General features: G+C 41.8%; 1 protein-coding gene across 3 annotated transcripts in view; it reads right to left on the bottom strand.

The window, feature by feature from the left end:
• Positions 1 to 15,789, bottom strand: part of MLLT1 (MLLT1 super elongation complex subunit) — a 31,628-nt gene that overhangs the window by 7,774 nt on the left and 8,065 nt on the right. For 2 of the 3 annotated variants that reach the window (XM_068420451.1, XM_068420453.1), the window contains exons 4-8: positions 8,625 to 8,768; positions 7,118 to 7,243; positions 5,534 to 6,078; positions 1,761 to 1,858; positions 830 to 941 (exon numbers count right to left, since the gene is read on the bottom strand). In XM_068420451.1, the coding sequence (XP_068276552.1) occupies positions 830 to 941; positions 1,761 to 1,858; positions 5,534 to 6,078; positions 7,118 to 7,243; positions 8,625 to 8,768 (1,025 nt within the window). Of the gene's footprint in view, positions 1 to 829; positions 942 to 1,760; positions 1,859 to 5,532; positions 6,079 to 7,117; positions 7,244 to 8,624; positions 8,769 to 15,789 lie in introns of all 3 variants that reach the window. The other variant, XM_068420452.1, reaches the window with a different exon arrangement.

Here is a 15,789-nt window from a genome sequence, read left to right as displayed (position 1 = left end):
GTTTATTCTCATTATTCTTGCTGCCCTACAGATGTATTAGGGCAGGTATCCTACTTCTGATGAGCTTGAACAACTGTTTATTACCTGTCCCCTAAAGGTCTAAAAAATATCCTTCAAAGTCTCTCCATTTCTGTTTAGTTGATAACGATGGAGTGCAACAACAGATTGTTTTGGTGAACACAAGCATTGTTTGAAATTTGCAGCCGCTATCTGGGCCAAGCATTTGGTTTCAAATACTTAGTCTGAGACTCCAGGTTTTGGTTCTAACAGTGTTTCTTGAGGGGAGAAGGATGAAATTCAACTATTTCCATTGCCTAAAGCAGGAAACAGCTGTTCACCAAGTCCATAGGAGTGGAGTAACCAACTGTCAGCACACACTATCTGCAAAGACCAAGGCTCCTCAGGTTTGTATCAGTCACATGCAGTAAGAGCAGCACACATGCCGACAGCCTCTCTAATCTCTGCAGATCAAAGGTGTCACACACCATTCAGCTCAGCAGAGATCTGAAGACAACAATTAGGTGACTATTTTAAGGGGCTCAGTCACTAACACCTGCAAGCTCAACACCTACCACTTCTCAGTGACTTCCTCTCTTTGAGCTCCGGGGATCTCTCCTCATCCAATTCTGTTCTCACCCTGCTGTTTTCATCGACTCTGTGTCCCCACCCCGTGCTAACTACTCCACACATCTGCCCTTTCTCTCCCCTCACACTTTCCTCTCACGCACAGCCCCATCACTTTGATTCCTCCCTCCAAACAGAGGGCACACAAAAATACCAAACACAGAGGGCAAAAAGACAAACATCTTTCTTCCTGATTTGTTACCACCTGGAATCCCGGCTGACTGGGTTTGCTTTGACTGCTGCCTCTTCTCCAGAAGAGCTGTCATCATCATCTGACTCCTCTGACTGCAGATCTTCCACCATGGAGCGCAGCGGGCCTGGGATCAGAGGGGACAAAGCCATTCAACACCAGGACATGTGCAGCAGAACTCCCATCCAAGCTACCTGATCTAAACTGGGTTAGTTATTGTTAAGATACATCAAGATTTCTCCATAAGATGGCACTGGTATTTTCATTTTGCACAAAGCTATTGCTAAAAGACACTGTAGTCCAGTCTCAAAACTAAAGCAGAGTTAAATTTTACAAGTGCCACAAAGTCACCCTAGCCTTCCCCCCCCCCCAAATCCTCCCCCTCTCTTCTGAGATGAAAACAAAAGGACACATTTTTCATGTGTTTGGGGACTATTTTAAATGTCACTCAAGAGACAGTATTTGTAGCAACACAGCATTTGTTAAGGTTAGAACATTTACTATTGCCACAGTATATCTCTTTGGATTATCAGTGGAGGAATCTGAAAAAGAAGCTACGTTATACCCTGGCAAAGTGATGAATGTCACACTTATAGTTTTTAATAAAACATATACGAGATTGGAGAAGAAATCTTCTGGTGACACTATAGATCAAGCAGCAGCAAACACATTTATAAACCGAGGCAGAAACCAAAGTCAACAGGGAAAGAACCAAACACACAGAGATACCCTACTCATAAATTAACTGCCAAAACAAGAAAAATGCTTGTTCATAATTATGTCATGACAGCCTTTTCTTGCTGAAGCATCACAGCTTCAACAAATGGTTACACACAAGAAACCGTATTAGCCTTATATGTGGTGCTGGGAAAACAGATCTAATTCTCACGAGCCTTTTAAGATCATGCAAGGAAGATTTTAACAAATTTTATTTCTTGCAACAGACCTTGACTGTGGTTCTGAGATGGCTCGAAATCAGAGTCAGAGCTGGAGTCGGAGCTGGAGCTGGAGTTGGAAGGGCTGGACTGGACAGACTTAACCCCCCATAAAAGGGAAAAAAAGAAAAAGAATCTTAACCTTTCTAATCCGGAAAACCAGTGCAGAGCACAAAGCAGGGTGAGACAGAAGCATCTGAGCACTCTACAACATCATACATCACTGAATGCAGTTCTTGGAATTACAGAGAATATACAAAATGCAAAGTGAATAAAAACAACAGTTATGAAAACTTCGGCACGCTGTAGCTCGGCACTCCTGGGCAGCAGCATCAACAGCTCCCACAGCAAAACCCTTCACGCCACTAGTTGCAAATAGCCTCAAGTGATGAAACACAGCATGTGAAAAATGTCCTTTGAGATGTGAAAGCTGACGAGCACACAACCTACAACAATTATCAAAGCCCTCTTACAAGTGTACGTACTGCAGCCCACCAACACTCCCTCTGAACACCTCGTACTGATCGTTAAACACGGAAGGGATGCCTATCCTAATTAGCTCACTTGACTCCAAAATTAGTTCTAATTTATTATTATACCCTCAAAACAGTTGTTTCTACACCAGTTTGAGCGATCCACTGTACTGTCTCCAGTTTGTTGTGAAAACATAACAGAAACCAGCTAAACTCCAGCGAGACCAACCCCACTGACTGTCAGTACTCAGCAGCAACGCCAGGAGCACACTATGCAGTAAGAGTGAGTAAAAAGATATCACCAACGACTGGTAGTAACAGCACCTAGAAACAAAGTTTTAGCGCTACGTATGTTTTTAACAGAAAACCAGGTTATTGTACAGCAATCACATGCTTCAGCTTCGAGGACCACGAGGTGGCAGCGAAGGCTAAAGCAACTCTTTGATCCCCAATATCAGCAAGGACTATTACAATAATCCTAAAAGGTTTTTTTGTTACTCGGTGGGATCTAGTTTAAAGATTCTCAATGTACTGTAACACTATCTTGCCTTTTTTAAAGTAATTCCCTGGAAATTTAGCGTTTCAGTTTCATTGCACCATGTCAGGGAATCCACCTATTACTTCCACTACCAAATCCTGATGCTAGAAAAATCACACATTCCTATTGATCAATAAACTTTATTACAGAAAGTGTTAATAATATAAAAACATTGTAAACAGGTAGAAAGAGGCACATCAGCAGCTCTGGGCATTAATAAGTGAAAGTTGCAGCAGGACTTTCATCCCAGTACCACCTTTCCCTATAATTTATCACCTAAGTATTGTTAAGAGTTTCATTTATTCAACTGTAAGGAGGTGGGGAAAAATGTCAAAAAGGGGTAGTACAACACTTGTGAGTTATTCAGTAGCAAAGGAGAATAATTTAGCAATTGCAATAGCTGATATATTGGCACATTGCAGCAGCCCTATTTGTTTAGAAAAATTAAAACATGAAAGCAAAGAGCAATATTTTCAAGATAAGGGAGCACAGCTCTTGTGTCTTACCCCCAGATTCAATCCTAACATCCTTCATTCCTGATAATCTAGTGGGTGTTCCCTTAAAATGACTTAAGAGGACCTCAGAAGCAGAAGTTGGGGGTCTATACAACTTCCATCTCTCCTTTTGCCATCAACCCTATGAGCTATGTCCAGGAGGCATCCAGCTGGACATGCTCTGCATGCTCAGGCTGCAGGCACTGTCACCGTGATATGACAAAAGCACATGCCGACAATGGCAAAAAGCAATCCTGCCCTCACATCTCAGCCTCTCCCTTTTGTCAGCACTAGCATTTAGGCAGCCAAGCATGAGGCCAGTTCAGGGAACTGGACTTGATGGGGGAAAGAAAAAGAAAGGGAAAAAAAAGAAAAGAAAGGACAACTAACTTTCCGCAGGAGCTGAAATGGAAGGAGAAACTCCTCCAGCCCCTTGCAAAGTCACACGAGCTCTCATGCCAGCAGCACAAACGAGAGCAAGACTGTTCCTTTCAACAGCAGCCTGCAAAGATGTCAACTCAAAGCAATCGTGGAGCTGCAGCCCCGGAGCATGTTGCACAATACGTTGGCTGCAGCAGCAAAGCTGATTTAAGAGTTTCCGGGCCCCGGTCCACCTCCAGCTGCTCGTTCGCTTTAGTGATGTGGCTTACCACACAGATCCACAAACAGCTGTACCAGTACACACGATGGGGTAGGAAACTGCAGTGTTGGGAGCAAAAAGAACCCCCCCAGGGTGGAAAAGGGACTCAAACAGTCTTCTCTGCTGGTGCCAATGCATTATGCAGTCATACCCTTAAGCTTCAAGTTCCACAGAAACCTAAGCTGAGCTGACTGGCAGCTGCCACGGTTCCCCCTCCATCACACTGAGTATATTCCTACCCTCCTTCTGGGCCAGCACTCAAATACCTCTGTCAAGCATCCAACAGACACAAGAGCTGGTGCAAGAGAGGACACAGAAGCATACAAAGCTCGGTGGGGGCAGGACAGGACTGCAGCAGCCGCCGTGGAACCACAACCACAGTTTGTGGTTTCAGGGAACAGTTTAAAGCAGCACTATCAGCTTACAGCTGCACGGCGAGTCCCAAGGGGATGGATGACACCTAAGAAATAATGAAGTACAAGACACTCAGGACTTCACAGGGGTCAGCAGAGTACAGAAGCTCGCAGTGAGGGCCACGTAGCTGGTACAGAAATGACGGGCTTGCTACACGTTGATGCACTTCAGGTATAAGGCTAGAAGCTGCCTCTTTAATGCACAAGCTACACATTTAATCACTCTGGAAAAAAAAAAAATCTTTACAGAATAACTTCAATTAACACTTCCCCAATAAACTCTTCTACTGGGAATCCTTTGCAAAAAAAACACTTTGCGAAATAAACACATCAATACTTACTGTATCATGGTGCTGACTAAATCATAATACCAATTGTCCCGAGAAGATTTATTCTAGTAAAACAAATCTTTCTAGAAGTGGTCAGTAGGAAGCAGTTCAAAAATTCATGTGACATTATCCTGTGAATGCTATTAGAAGATATTTGGCTTCTTTATAGCAAATACAAAATATACAAGCAAAAAGTACCAATAGTTTGAATTTAAGTTGTGTCTTTCCCCTCTTATTTTTTTTTTCTTTGCCTTCTTTTGGAAAACAATTTTTAGAAGACTGAGGATGAGGAATGTCCTTAGTTGTAAAAAGGAAAAAAAATATTTAGACAGCTTTTAAAAATAGTAGTACAATAACATAATTTGTTTTATATTTTACAACACAACTTATGTAGGTTTAGCGGCATGTGGTTGTATTTTGAGCTTTAGCCAATAGCAGATTTCTTACAGGCCGTGTCAGGAATAGGGGGTTTTTTATTTACATTTAAATACTGTTTTTTTCCAGAAACAAAACAAACTATTTCCTCCTTTACTGAATTAAAATCACATCCAAAAACATTATGTTATTTATTGTAAGCAGGTGGAAAGTGTATCTGTTACACACCAGCTCTGTCAATGTCACTGCAAGGGATGAACAAGAGACCATAACCTTAAACTCTGACTTTGAGCTAACTCTGCCTGCAGATAAATCTAAACAGAACTGCACAACCGAAACAGGAGAGTAACGATTAATACTGATAGGATTTTCAAAGAGTTTTATTTGAGATACAACCCAGCCTAAGCATTTGCCAATCTGGTTCTTTATCTTATCTGAGGGAATATTTTTCAACAACTTTTTCATGCAGGGATTTAAGCAGCACGCTTAAAAATTCTGGTAAAGGACAAATCCCTACTCACCTCTGACTTGAAAGAAGTTTCATCCTCGGAATTCGACTCCTCCATTTCCACAGGCTTTTTGATCTCCTTGGCCTCACTTTCAGATTTTACCTTTTCCACTTTGGCATTCATCTTCTCCTTGGTTTGTTTCTTCTCTGGGTATGAGGAAGACGAGGTTCTGGGAGATGTCCCTAGGATATTCTTTACCCCTTTGGAGCTACTCTTTTTTTGTTTTTTGGCACTAGGCTTTGGTGACTCCACAGTGGAGGGCCTCTTGCTGGAAGACTTTAACTCCGGCTGTGGCCCACCCTTTGGAGAAGTGTTCTCCAGTTTGGTCTCCTTCACGGCCAGTTTTGGTTCCTTGAAAGCAGCTTTTGGAGGTGCCTTCTCCTCCTTAGGCAGTTTGTTCTCAGTTGGTTTTCTGGAGGAGTCCTTCAAAGGCTTGTTTTGTTCTCTTTCAAGGTCTTTGGAGGAATTTTTGCTCTCAGAGTCTTTTCTTGGCCTCTCTCTGTGCTCCTTGGTTACTTTGTGTGGCTTGGATGCCTTGCTACTTTCCTTGTTGGCATCCTAAAATTCAGCAACAGAAACATGCAAGCTAGGTATGAAACTGAAGCTCTGCACAGAACTATAAAAACACATTTTCATAAATCACATTGAAGCATTTGTTTCATGTAGACATGCACCCACACATGCCTAATGTACTTCCCTACCTCTGAGGTAGACATCTAGACTTCCCTAAAGCTGACGGACAGAAATTGACGGTAGGCACTTATCTACATTAGGGCAGGACGAAAAATGTTTCACAAATGCCTGTTCCTTTCCATGGTCTATAAAAGGAGATCTATAAACATCTATAGATGTTTAGTTCAGATTTAATCTCCAGGGTTAACATCTGAAGCCAGATAAGAGGAAATCCACTCAAGCTGGGTTACACAAAGTTATACTTCACATTTTAGGAGGGCATGGAAACAACCCACCAGCGACTAAAGACCCAGGTCCCTCAGCTGCTCCTCATCACACTTGTGCTCTAGACCCTTCATCAGCTTCGTTGCCCTTCTTTGGACTTGCTCCAGCACCTCAATATCTTTCTTGTAGTGAGGGGCCCAAAACCGAACACAGTATTATGTTCTGGACCTTCTACAAGAAGGTCTTTATCATTAGGACTACTTAGGGTAGTGGTGTAGAGGAAGTGCTGACTCTATACTCGGCCTTGCTGCGAAGAGATGCAGGGACTCGGAGTACAGCTTTACACGACAGACAGTGAAAGATCCACATAATTAATCCTCAGCATCAAGGATACAAGTCAGAACAATCAGAGTACTTCATTCAACTTCATGTACTATCGCAGATCAGGAGGAGGATACGGTTCACCAAAAAATCCCAGTCTTAGACATTTAATTTTCTGTTCAGAATTTCCCTGTAGAGAAGCCTAGCAAATCATAAAAAGATCTCCTAAATTATGATAAGTTCCAGACCATTGGCTAGTGAACTACAGAGTACAAGGAAGAAGTTTTCAGAATTAGAAACAGCTGCTAAACAAGCTCTTAGTAGCAAATCTTGAAAGGCTTCTTCACCTCAGGATGATACAAAGGCATCCTTCACTGACCTTTGACCCATGGGATGGTTTGGTCTTCTTGGGATCAGAGAAGGCAGAGAGTGGTATTGTGGGTAACATCGGATAATCCGGACTTGGCCTTGAAACAGTTTCTGCTCCTTCTGGCATTACCATCACCTAGTAATAAAGAGGAGAAAAATTATGTATGAGTAAAGTCGCATGGACTATTAACACATGATTATGTTAAGTCACTTGCTCAATTAACACCCTATTATTCATCTTTTGGATGTTTTTTCCCCTGCTTAAAGGCCATAAAAAGATATTGTCTAGGTAGTGCTGAGTTTCAAGGCAATTCCTCAAATACAGAACATTAAAACCACAAAAAAAATGAAAGGCAACATGCAATATCAAGTATCTTTCCCAAAGGGAACGTCAATATTCTGAGCACAAGCAGGCAATAAAGCTCTGGACAAGAACTGTGTGTTCTGCTGCAAATGCTCTTATCCTGCAGAAGGGCAGCAAGATAAATCTGGAAGGAATGAGCAAGACTTCATCGGTTTAGGAGAAGCTAAATTCACTCATTCAGGGGAGAGAAAAAAAAAAAAAAATGCAAAAAGCAGGCCTTGGGTCTCTCCCTTGACAAGATCTTAACACCAAGCACTGAGCTCCATGAAACACTTCTTACCTCCCCTATATTCTATCAGAATAATCCAGTAGAAAATTTCCACTAGATGAACAGCATCAACAGCGACTTACAGATGAAACACCTCAATACATAAGGAATAAATAACGTCCTATGAAAATCCTAGAAAGCAAATGATGTTCTGGCCATCCTATGGCTGAAATAAGCACCTTCCTCTTTGTGCCCAATACAGAAAAGCACTGGCACAGAGGAAGATCTGGACAGGTCAGCTTGGATACTTGCCACTCCTGAGATTTACTACTGACAAACTTCAAGTAAGAGTTCATCCCCTGTAGCAACCCATATCTTATTGTGCCTTCAAGAGTCTATCTTTTTCATCCCACACCCATTTTCACTCTATATTCTAAACATTTTTTACCTTAATTTTTTATTATCTAAGCCACAAGCAGCCGACCTCAGGTTTAGAGGACATTTAATGACCAGGAAGTGCTAAGTAGCTTTCCTGTGGTAAAAATGAGTAAGGAATAGACTGGAAACCTCTCCCTTCTCTTGAGTTTTTTCTATACTGATACAGCTCCCGACACTGGGAAGGTCACAGATAACTCTAACTGCCTGATGGACAGCATCCAACATCCACAGAAGATCTCCATTTCCAGAGGGGTTTTAGTGCTTTGATATTAATGGTCATATTTAAATTGAAAATGAAGTGCCACCAATCACACCAGCAATGGTTTAGTTCTGCTTCAAGTGCTGCAGTCATATAACCAGGAGTAAAAATTGGCTGGGTCATCCTTTAGATGAGCACGGAAATCTGCAGCCTGCTGGGCTGCAGCTGAAAAGAAACCCCAGAGCCAAATGAGATCACTACACATTTTAGCGGAACCTCTTCAGATCTCAAATCCCTCTGGCACTTACCCCTCCAGCCCTAATGAGTTTGCGCCTGAACTCCTTGGTGGGGTTGTTGAAAGTCAGTTTCTCACAACGAAGGTGGTTCACAGGTGGATTTCCCTCCAAATTTAAGAACAGGTCGTACGTAAAACAAACCTTTTTCGGCTCCTCCTAAAAACGAGAAAGACTTTGGGAAAACGAAAGAAGTTTGGCGAGCACACTAAGGCAGAGGATTCAAACAGTCACTCCTGAAAATCCCAAATAAACCACTGAGTAAGTGTTGCATTCAGAGTTGTTCATCATGAGACCAGAGAGCCAGAAATTAAACTATTTGTACCTAAAGTTAACACACCATTCATCAGAACCTCAGGCATTGCTTTTCACCGCAACAGCAATGCATGGACAAGGAAACTGACTGACAATTGTCTGTTTAAAGCCGTTCCAGTCTTTCTAGGAAAGCACATTTACAAGCTTTATCCACTATTCTGTTTTCACTGAAATTCAGATCCTATCTCTTTTGGGAAGCAACTGAACTAGAAGTACCAATATTAAGAAAAGCATAATCCTTTATTTAGAGAAGGAACAACTTCTGAACTCACAGGATCTCTGCGGGTACTGAGAAAAGATTAAACGCAACGGTACAAGGATGACTCGTTTTGTAAAATCCTTTTCAATATGCATATTGCAGGGGCTGAATGGGAAGAGATCCTGAGGCTTTTGAACTTCCCAAGGGCACTTTCACTGAAGAAATCCGGAGTTTGTATGCGTGTTGGGGATCATCTGCGCCTCACTGGGTTTGTTTCACCTGCTGCAGAAGCACAGCAAACACTGCATTTGCAGTACAGAAGGGAAGAAATCCCTTCCTTTTTTTCCCCCCCACCAAAATTACAAATATTGCACACTACTCGTGTATTGCAAATATCGATATGATATTTCCTGGTGTTATCTCGTATTCTGCATTTCAAAATGGAAACTCCAAATGTGGCAAGAGAGACTCTCCTGCAAACCACCCAGAGCCTTACAGCACATTCAGTATTTACATGAACGCATCCCACACGCCTCATTCAATGCACAACATCAAGCAGCTACACAGCAGTCTTTGCCACAATTCATATCCAGCAGCTTGATTTCCTGGTGTACTTGCATTGTTGTACGGGAACAGACGCCGCAGGCTCCTAGCCCAAGCCATTAGATTTGCTGAAAATAGGTTGAAGCGTCAAACGGCTCCAGACCACACTGGTTCCTGCTGTTTGCTCGGTGGATACTAACGTCGCTGAAGAAGCCACTTCTTGTACAAACTATACCTCTAATAACAAAAAGCGTGGTAACCACCACTGGTTTACCTCAAAATCAGTACCCTAAGCTCACCCAGGAGGCAAGGTCTTGGGTCCTAACTCCTCACCCAGGGGAAGGCAGACATCTAAGCAGACACATACAAGAGCCTCACATTAACAAGAAAGAACACGCAACCAACACGAGGGTCTTCAGAGTGTCTTTTGGAAAAGTCCTGAAGAATCCACGTACACTTGAAAGGGTTCAATGTCTACTAAAACAGATGAATGGTAAGAAGAAGAAAACTACTTCCAAAACACACTGCATTGTCATTTTCCTCTTATGCTATGACCATTCTCATTAACTGAATCATTAGCGAGCTCTGCATGTGCGTGCTTACGCTGGAGTTCAAACAGCAGCTGTAGAGGGTCCCTCAAAGTCTAATAAACTTAAATGAAGGATGAATAGAAATCCAAATGTGGCCTAAGAATTGTTTCTAAAATGCTTTTCCTAGTTAACAACATAGAATAGATTGATCTTTGATATATGAGCAAAAGCAGGCTTTAGTCAAAAGCTGCTGTGCCATCACACCATCAGAGCTCTGCTTTGTCATTGCCCTTTTGCTCTCAGAGCAGGAGAGGGGCAGCAGATTCATTTCCCTTTTATCTGAAGTATCCCATTTTTTACATAGACTCAAAAGCATCAGAGAACCTCCCAAATATTTATTGTACCTCTGTTGACGAGCTTCCACTTTTTGTAAAATTAAGACAGTTTTTCAATGTGATTTTTCTCCAACTCAGAGATCATGACTGTCCTGGGAACCGAGCCCTAGCCAAGTACCATGATCATTCAAATATCCTTTGTATTGTCTCAAGGGGCCATCAGAAGCCCCCCACCCAAGCGAATAGTTAAGATTACAGCACTCCTAAAAGAATGAGTACAAAAGTCTCAAAGCAAAAAGCTGCAAATAAACATTCTTTCCTTTACTGCCTTCACTGATCAGCTAATGATTACAGCCCAGGACACTCCAAAGCTTAACCCATCCGGTCCTCCCTAAAAGGTTCTTCCCTCCAAACAACCATCAAGGGCGGGGGGTGGGTGGAAAAAAGGAAGAAAAAAAAGAAAACCGAGGAAAATCTCAATTGACCTGGACCTACACATCCTCTAACCTTAAATGGAACCCACAGCGCCACACTTCAAAGCCTTTCTACATAACCCGTTAGGATCTACACATCCTGCTGCTTGGAGTTGCAACAGAGTGTAGGTACTTTTTCACCCTACGAACTTAGGTCCAGGCAGTCTGTTTTCATACTGCAACACCACTTTATGTACTCCTCCTTGAGTAGCAACTACATGTTCAAGCCAAGCTTTACTCTTAGACGATTCCACCTTCTGATACTCGACCCTTGATGTCAACAAGTAAAACTGAAAAGGGGAGAGACTTTCTGTGGATATTTTGTTGCTCTCTGAGACTATAAGCTTTTCTAAAGGACCTTACTTCCAAGAAAGGCTTCAGAAAGGATGGATCACATCTGTTTCTAACTGGTAGATATTGCAGTTATTCAGATTAAAGTTCAATGGTCAATTTGGACATGAAACGGTTAACCTGGTATGGGATCTCTGAGTAAGTCACCTTAGAAGCTCAGTTTATATCTGCCCCTTAAATCTCACGATGCCCAAGAAGTAAACTACAAGCATGTACCACAAAGCCAGGGCCAAGCTTTATTTGTAGCTGCTGTAATTTCCCTCCATCCAGTGAATCCCTCTACTCCACCTCCAACCTCCAAAGCCGAGTACGTTACACTTTATTTTTAACTGTTTTCCAGCTTCCCCTCTGCCACGGTGCTGTTACAAACACTGGAGTTGCTTTATTTTTTTTTTCCTGAGTTCTAAAGTAATGGGTTAAAGTTCTTTTGGCACTTTTTTTTGTAAGAGGAGGAATTTTTTAAAGTCTTTTGTTAAAATTTCCTTGTCCTGTTTTTAAGGCAGGGTGTGCCCTTTGCCACTTAACACAAATCAAAAGAATTTCACTGGTAGCGCGCGCATAAAGCTCATAAATCACTTTTAGAAAGCCATAAAACAAAATTATCTACAAAAATCTAGCACACCAAGGAAGCAGACGTATGGTTATTCAATAACTATAACATCTAACACTACTTCCCTTTTGCCATAGATCCAGCCTGACAGAGTCATTTATCCGTAACCGGTTCACAACAGTGTGTATAACTGAAACCCCCTTTCCAGGCTGGTACAACCCGTTTGGTTAGTCTTCCATTCCGCTTCAGGACAGGACATTTAAAAACAAATAGCCCAATATTCATTTTTTGAAGCAATTAGCCTTATGTTACACTCTGCTAACAAGTCCATGAAACATCCTGATCTTTTTTTTTTTTGAGATTCTACAGCGTTAAGTAAAATAAAAGAACAGCGTTTTGGAACTCTCCCCCATCTGAAGCCTATTACTTTGTTTGAAAATTAGGAAAATATATTCACTGCTGAAAGACAAGCATTAATAGTCTACTAGCTCTTAAAATACAAGATATGATGCTGGCACGCCTAGTAAAGCTCCCACGTTCGACAAGGCTTCCTTGCCAGGCACTGCAATCTATTCAGCATATGGCAATGCCTCTCGATGTGCCACACTGAAACACACACAGCCCGGGTGTTCTGGCCAGGAAAACTGTCTGCTCATATAGAAGAATGGGTAAACTGATAATATATATATTAATTTATGAAAGGAAAAGGTAAAAAAAAAGGTTCACTGCTCATCAGCAGCACAAAAGGAAGCGCTGCAGGTTTGCTAAGACAATATAGAACAGACCTAAAAAATGTGAGCAAATGCTTCCCCTTAAAGTCTGAACAAAATGACAAGTTTTACTCCTCCTTCCACAACTTTCAGCAACACTGAATGAACATTAACAGGCTAAACCTACTCCTCCTTTCAAGCCTGTGCAGACCCAGCCCCTATAACGCAGCAATTTGTTAAGTAAAAATCGAATGTCTCACTCAAACCCAGGCTCTTCAGCAAGTGTCCTCAGGAGTATTTCACGAGCCGATACCCTCCCGATGGCACAGTCCAGTCACGTAGCTCTAATCGATCTCCAGTTTCACCTACTCTGCCGTATGTGCACCCACGTACAATGACTCTACGAGTTCCTGCTTTGAAACACAAATAATTTTTCCCTTCTCCGATGTTTTTTTGTGTATTTTATATATCACACCTATAAATATTGCAGAAGGGGTAAAATATACATGTGTTTATTTTGAACCTAACTGGAAAAAATCAATGGTATTGCTCTGCTTTCTTTGCTTATCTCCCTTTTCACTAACAGAAAAAGCCCAAGTTACATGTATCCATTATGTAAACACTGGAAGCCTTTTATCTCTAGCACTGAAACTGGGAGGTAATACCTTGAAACAGACTTTAATACGTCTTATCCATGTTGCATTAGTAACATCTGCCTTATATCAGAGTAGCATGAAAGTATACTAGACCTGTAGCTTTTTTTTTGGAGGGGTGGGGTGTGATCTACTTCGATTAGGATGTAAAAAATGTAACGGGATGAATACCAAAGTCACACCTGTATTACAGCCTCCAGATTACCACATATGCCACTACAAGAGATGTATTTGGAGACAACAATGAGGCCATGAAAAAAGCCTCAAGACCGCTGAAATTGAGTGGGGGAGAGGGAAGGGGAAGAGCAGTAGAAAAACAGCAGTGCATTTATTGTACCCAGTTTGTATTGATTCAAGCACTAGAAGCCACTAACAGCAGCCCTCATTACAGGAAGGAACACAAAGGATTTAAAAATAAAAATAGCATACTAACATTTTCAGTCCAGCAATCCCAAATGATCCACTATCATTAGTCAACTGTGCTTTCAAAAGCTTTGTCATTCAACCTGCTGAGACCCTGCCATTTGTTTTTCAGGTTCAGTTACAGAGGCAGAGGCTCTAGCAGGCCCCGATATCGAAGGAGACTGCAAGTCCTGCGGACAGACCACTGCAACTCTCTAGAAAGCTCAGACAAACTGCAGGTTCACAGCAATATTCAAAATATATATTCTGTAATTCAAATGACAAGACTGAGAAAGCACCTATTGATGAACTGAATTACAGCACAGGAAGGACAAACACATACCAACGAGGTCTGACTACGTCCGTAGAGGATAAGAACAGGCTCTGGCACCTTTTTGAATACTCTGCTGACGCTTCCCTGCCTCACAGAAAGGCACCAAAAGCTTCAGTGGGACCCAGAGCACTGACTCTCCTGCTCCAAACAGACAACAACAATAACAAAAACCGAGTACTCCAACACAAACAGTTAATGGGTAGTTTTATGCAAAGTTACCTACAGTTTTATGCAAAGTTACCTAAAAGAGATCCCTGATGAAGTTCATGAAAAATACTCTTAAGCCATGCTTAGTAAAACAGTTCCTCAGCAGTGAACAGGCCCATGTTTCTTTAGCCAAAGCAAAGAGTACACTGGCTCTGACAACCACGATTTATCATCCCAGTAACAAATTAGAACAGGGAAAGGAAACGGCTGAGAAAGGAGGCTTAAACTGTGGAAAAATTTTTCAGCCGACCATGGCAAAGATCAGCCTCCGCAGATTAGTTCACTCCCTCTTTAAATCCTTTCTCTTCTCACCTTTACAAAGCTAAACATGCATCGATAAATCCCAAAGCCTTTGCAACTCTTGTTTCAACTGAGAGGACACACTTCAATCATCAACAAAAACGTGCTAGAATGTAAGGAGCATATGGCCAGAAAGACCCACCCAGAGACCTACAAAACGGTGTTTTCTACCCCGTCCCGGAATCAATCCGTAACATCTACTTGAAAAGAGTTATTCAAGGATGAGTCCCAAATGCTGTAATCAATTCAGGCAAATTCAGAACAATATATGCTCCACACACAACAGCTGATCCCCACCAGTGTCAACAGGTTTACAGAGAGATCAGAGTGAACATATGGTCTCAGAGTAGTAAAGACTTATTTATTTGGTGCTTTAATGTCTCATTCTGTAACGCAGGAGAAGACAGGCTGAATTCTAAACCTTTGTCGTTCCTCCTCCTCCTCTTTCCCAATCTTTTTAATTTCTACTACGTCCCAGTCTTTGCTTAAATCTTTCACCTTTGCATTTCTGTCTTTGCAGAAGTATTTACCTCTTACATTCCCTTCAACTCCACTTACTGAAAATAATCACAGCTCTCCACATTTCAAGATGACATTGTCACCGGGCAATAGTGGTCAGAGAAGCCACATTTTTCACATCGTCAGGCAGCTTCTAAGCTTCCAGCAATCATAACTACCAGGCTTAACTTCCAAATGCGCAGAGAAAATAACATTTGCTGACATAAGGCTGGAAAATTTACTTTTAAGCAGTAAAAGCAAATTTCAGAAAACTTCGGCACAGCTCATGTATTTCAAGTTCATGGCTGAACGTGGGAACACCTCCCTGTTTAAATGATGTGCTGGAAGACGGAAGCTATCACATTTTCCATCAACGGCCACTTGCCCCAACTTCATAATGGCAGTGCTGTCTGAAACTCCTTAATTAGTCAATTTGACAATCAGCTTAAAAGTGGAAAAAGAACGTCTCCGTAATGCACACATTTAAAAAAACAGGGCAAAGATGAGTATTTTGAAGATTTGTAGTTTTGGAAGCAAGTCTGCAGCTAAGCCTGTTTTCCTATTTATTTTTCATCTTTCTGAAGACCTACATGTCAAAACTAAACCGCCTTCTCCTAAATTAACTGCTACTTCCATTGTTTCCACTAAGAACAGAGACCACCTATTTCCTTTATTTATAAAAGCCATCCTATCCCCAATGCTAGAAAGAACAACTCTGCAGTCACATGTTTACAGAAACAATGAGGAGTGATGACCCCAGTGGGTGTGAAACCAAGTTAT

Source organism: Nyctibius grandis, chromosome 31 (genome assembly GCF_013368605.1).
Source record: "Nyctibius grandis isolate bNycGra1 chromosome 31, bNycGra1.pri, whole genome shotgun sequence".
Lineage (NCBI taxonomy): Eukaryota > Metazoa > Chordata > Aves > Nyctibiiformes > Nyctibiidae > Nyctibius > Nyctibius grandis.
Note: the sequence above shows the minus strand (reverse complement) of the source record. Positions and strands in the feature narration are given on the sequence as shown.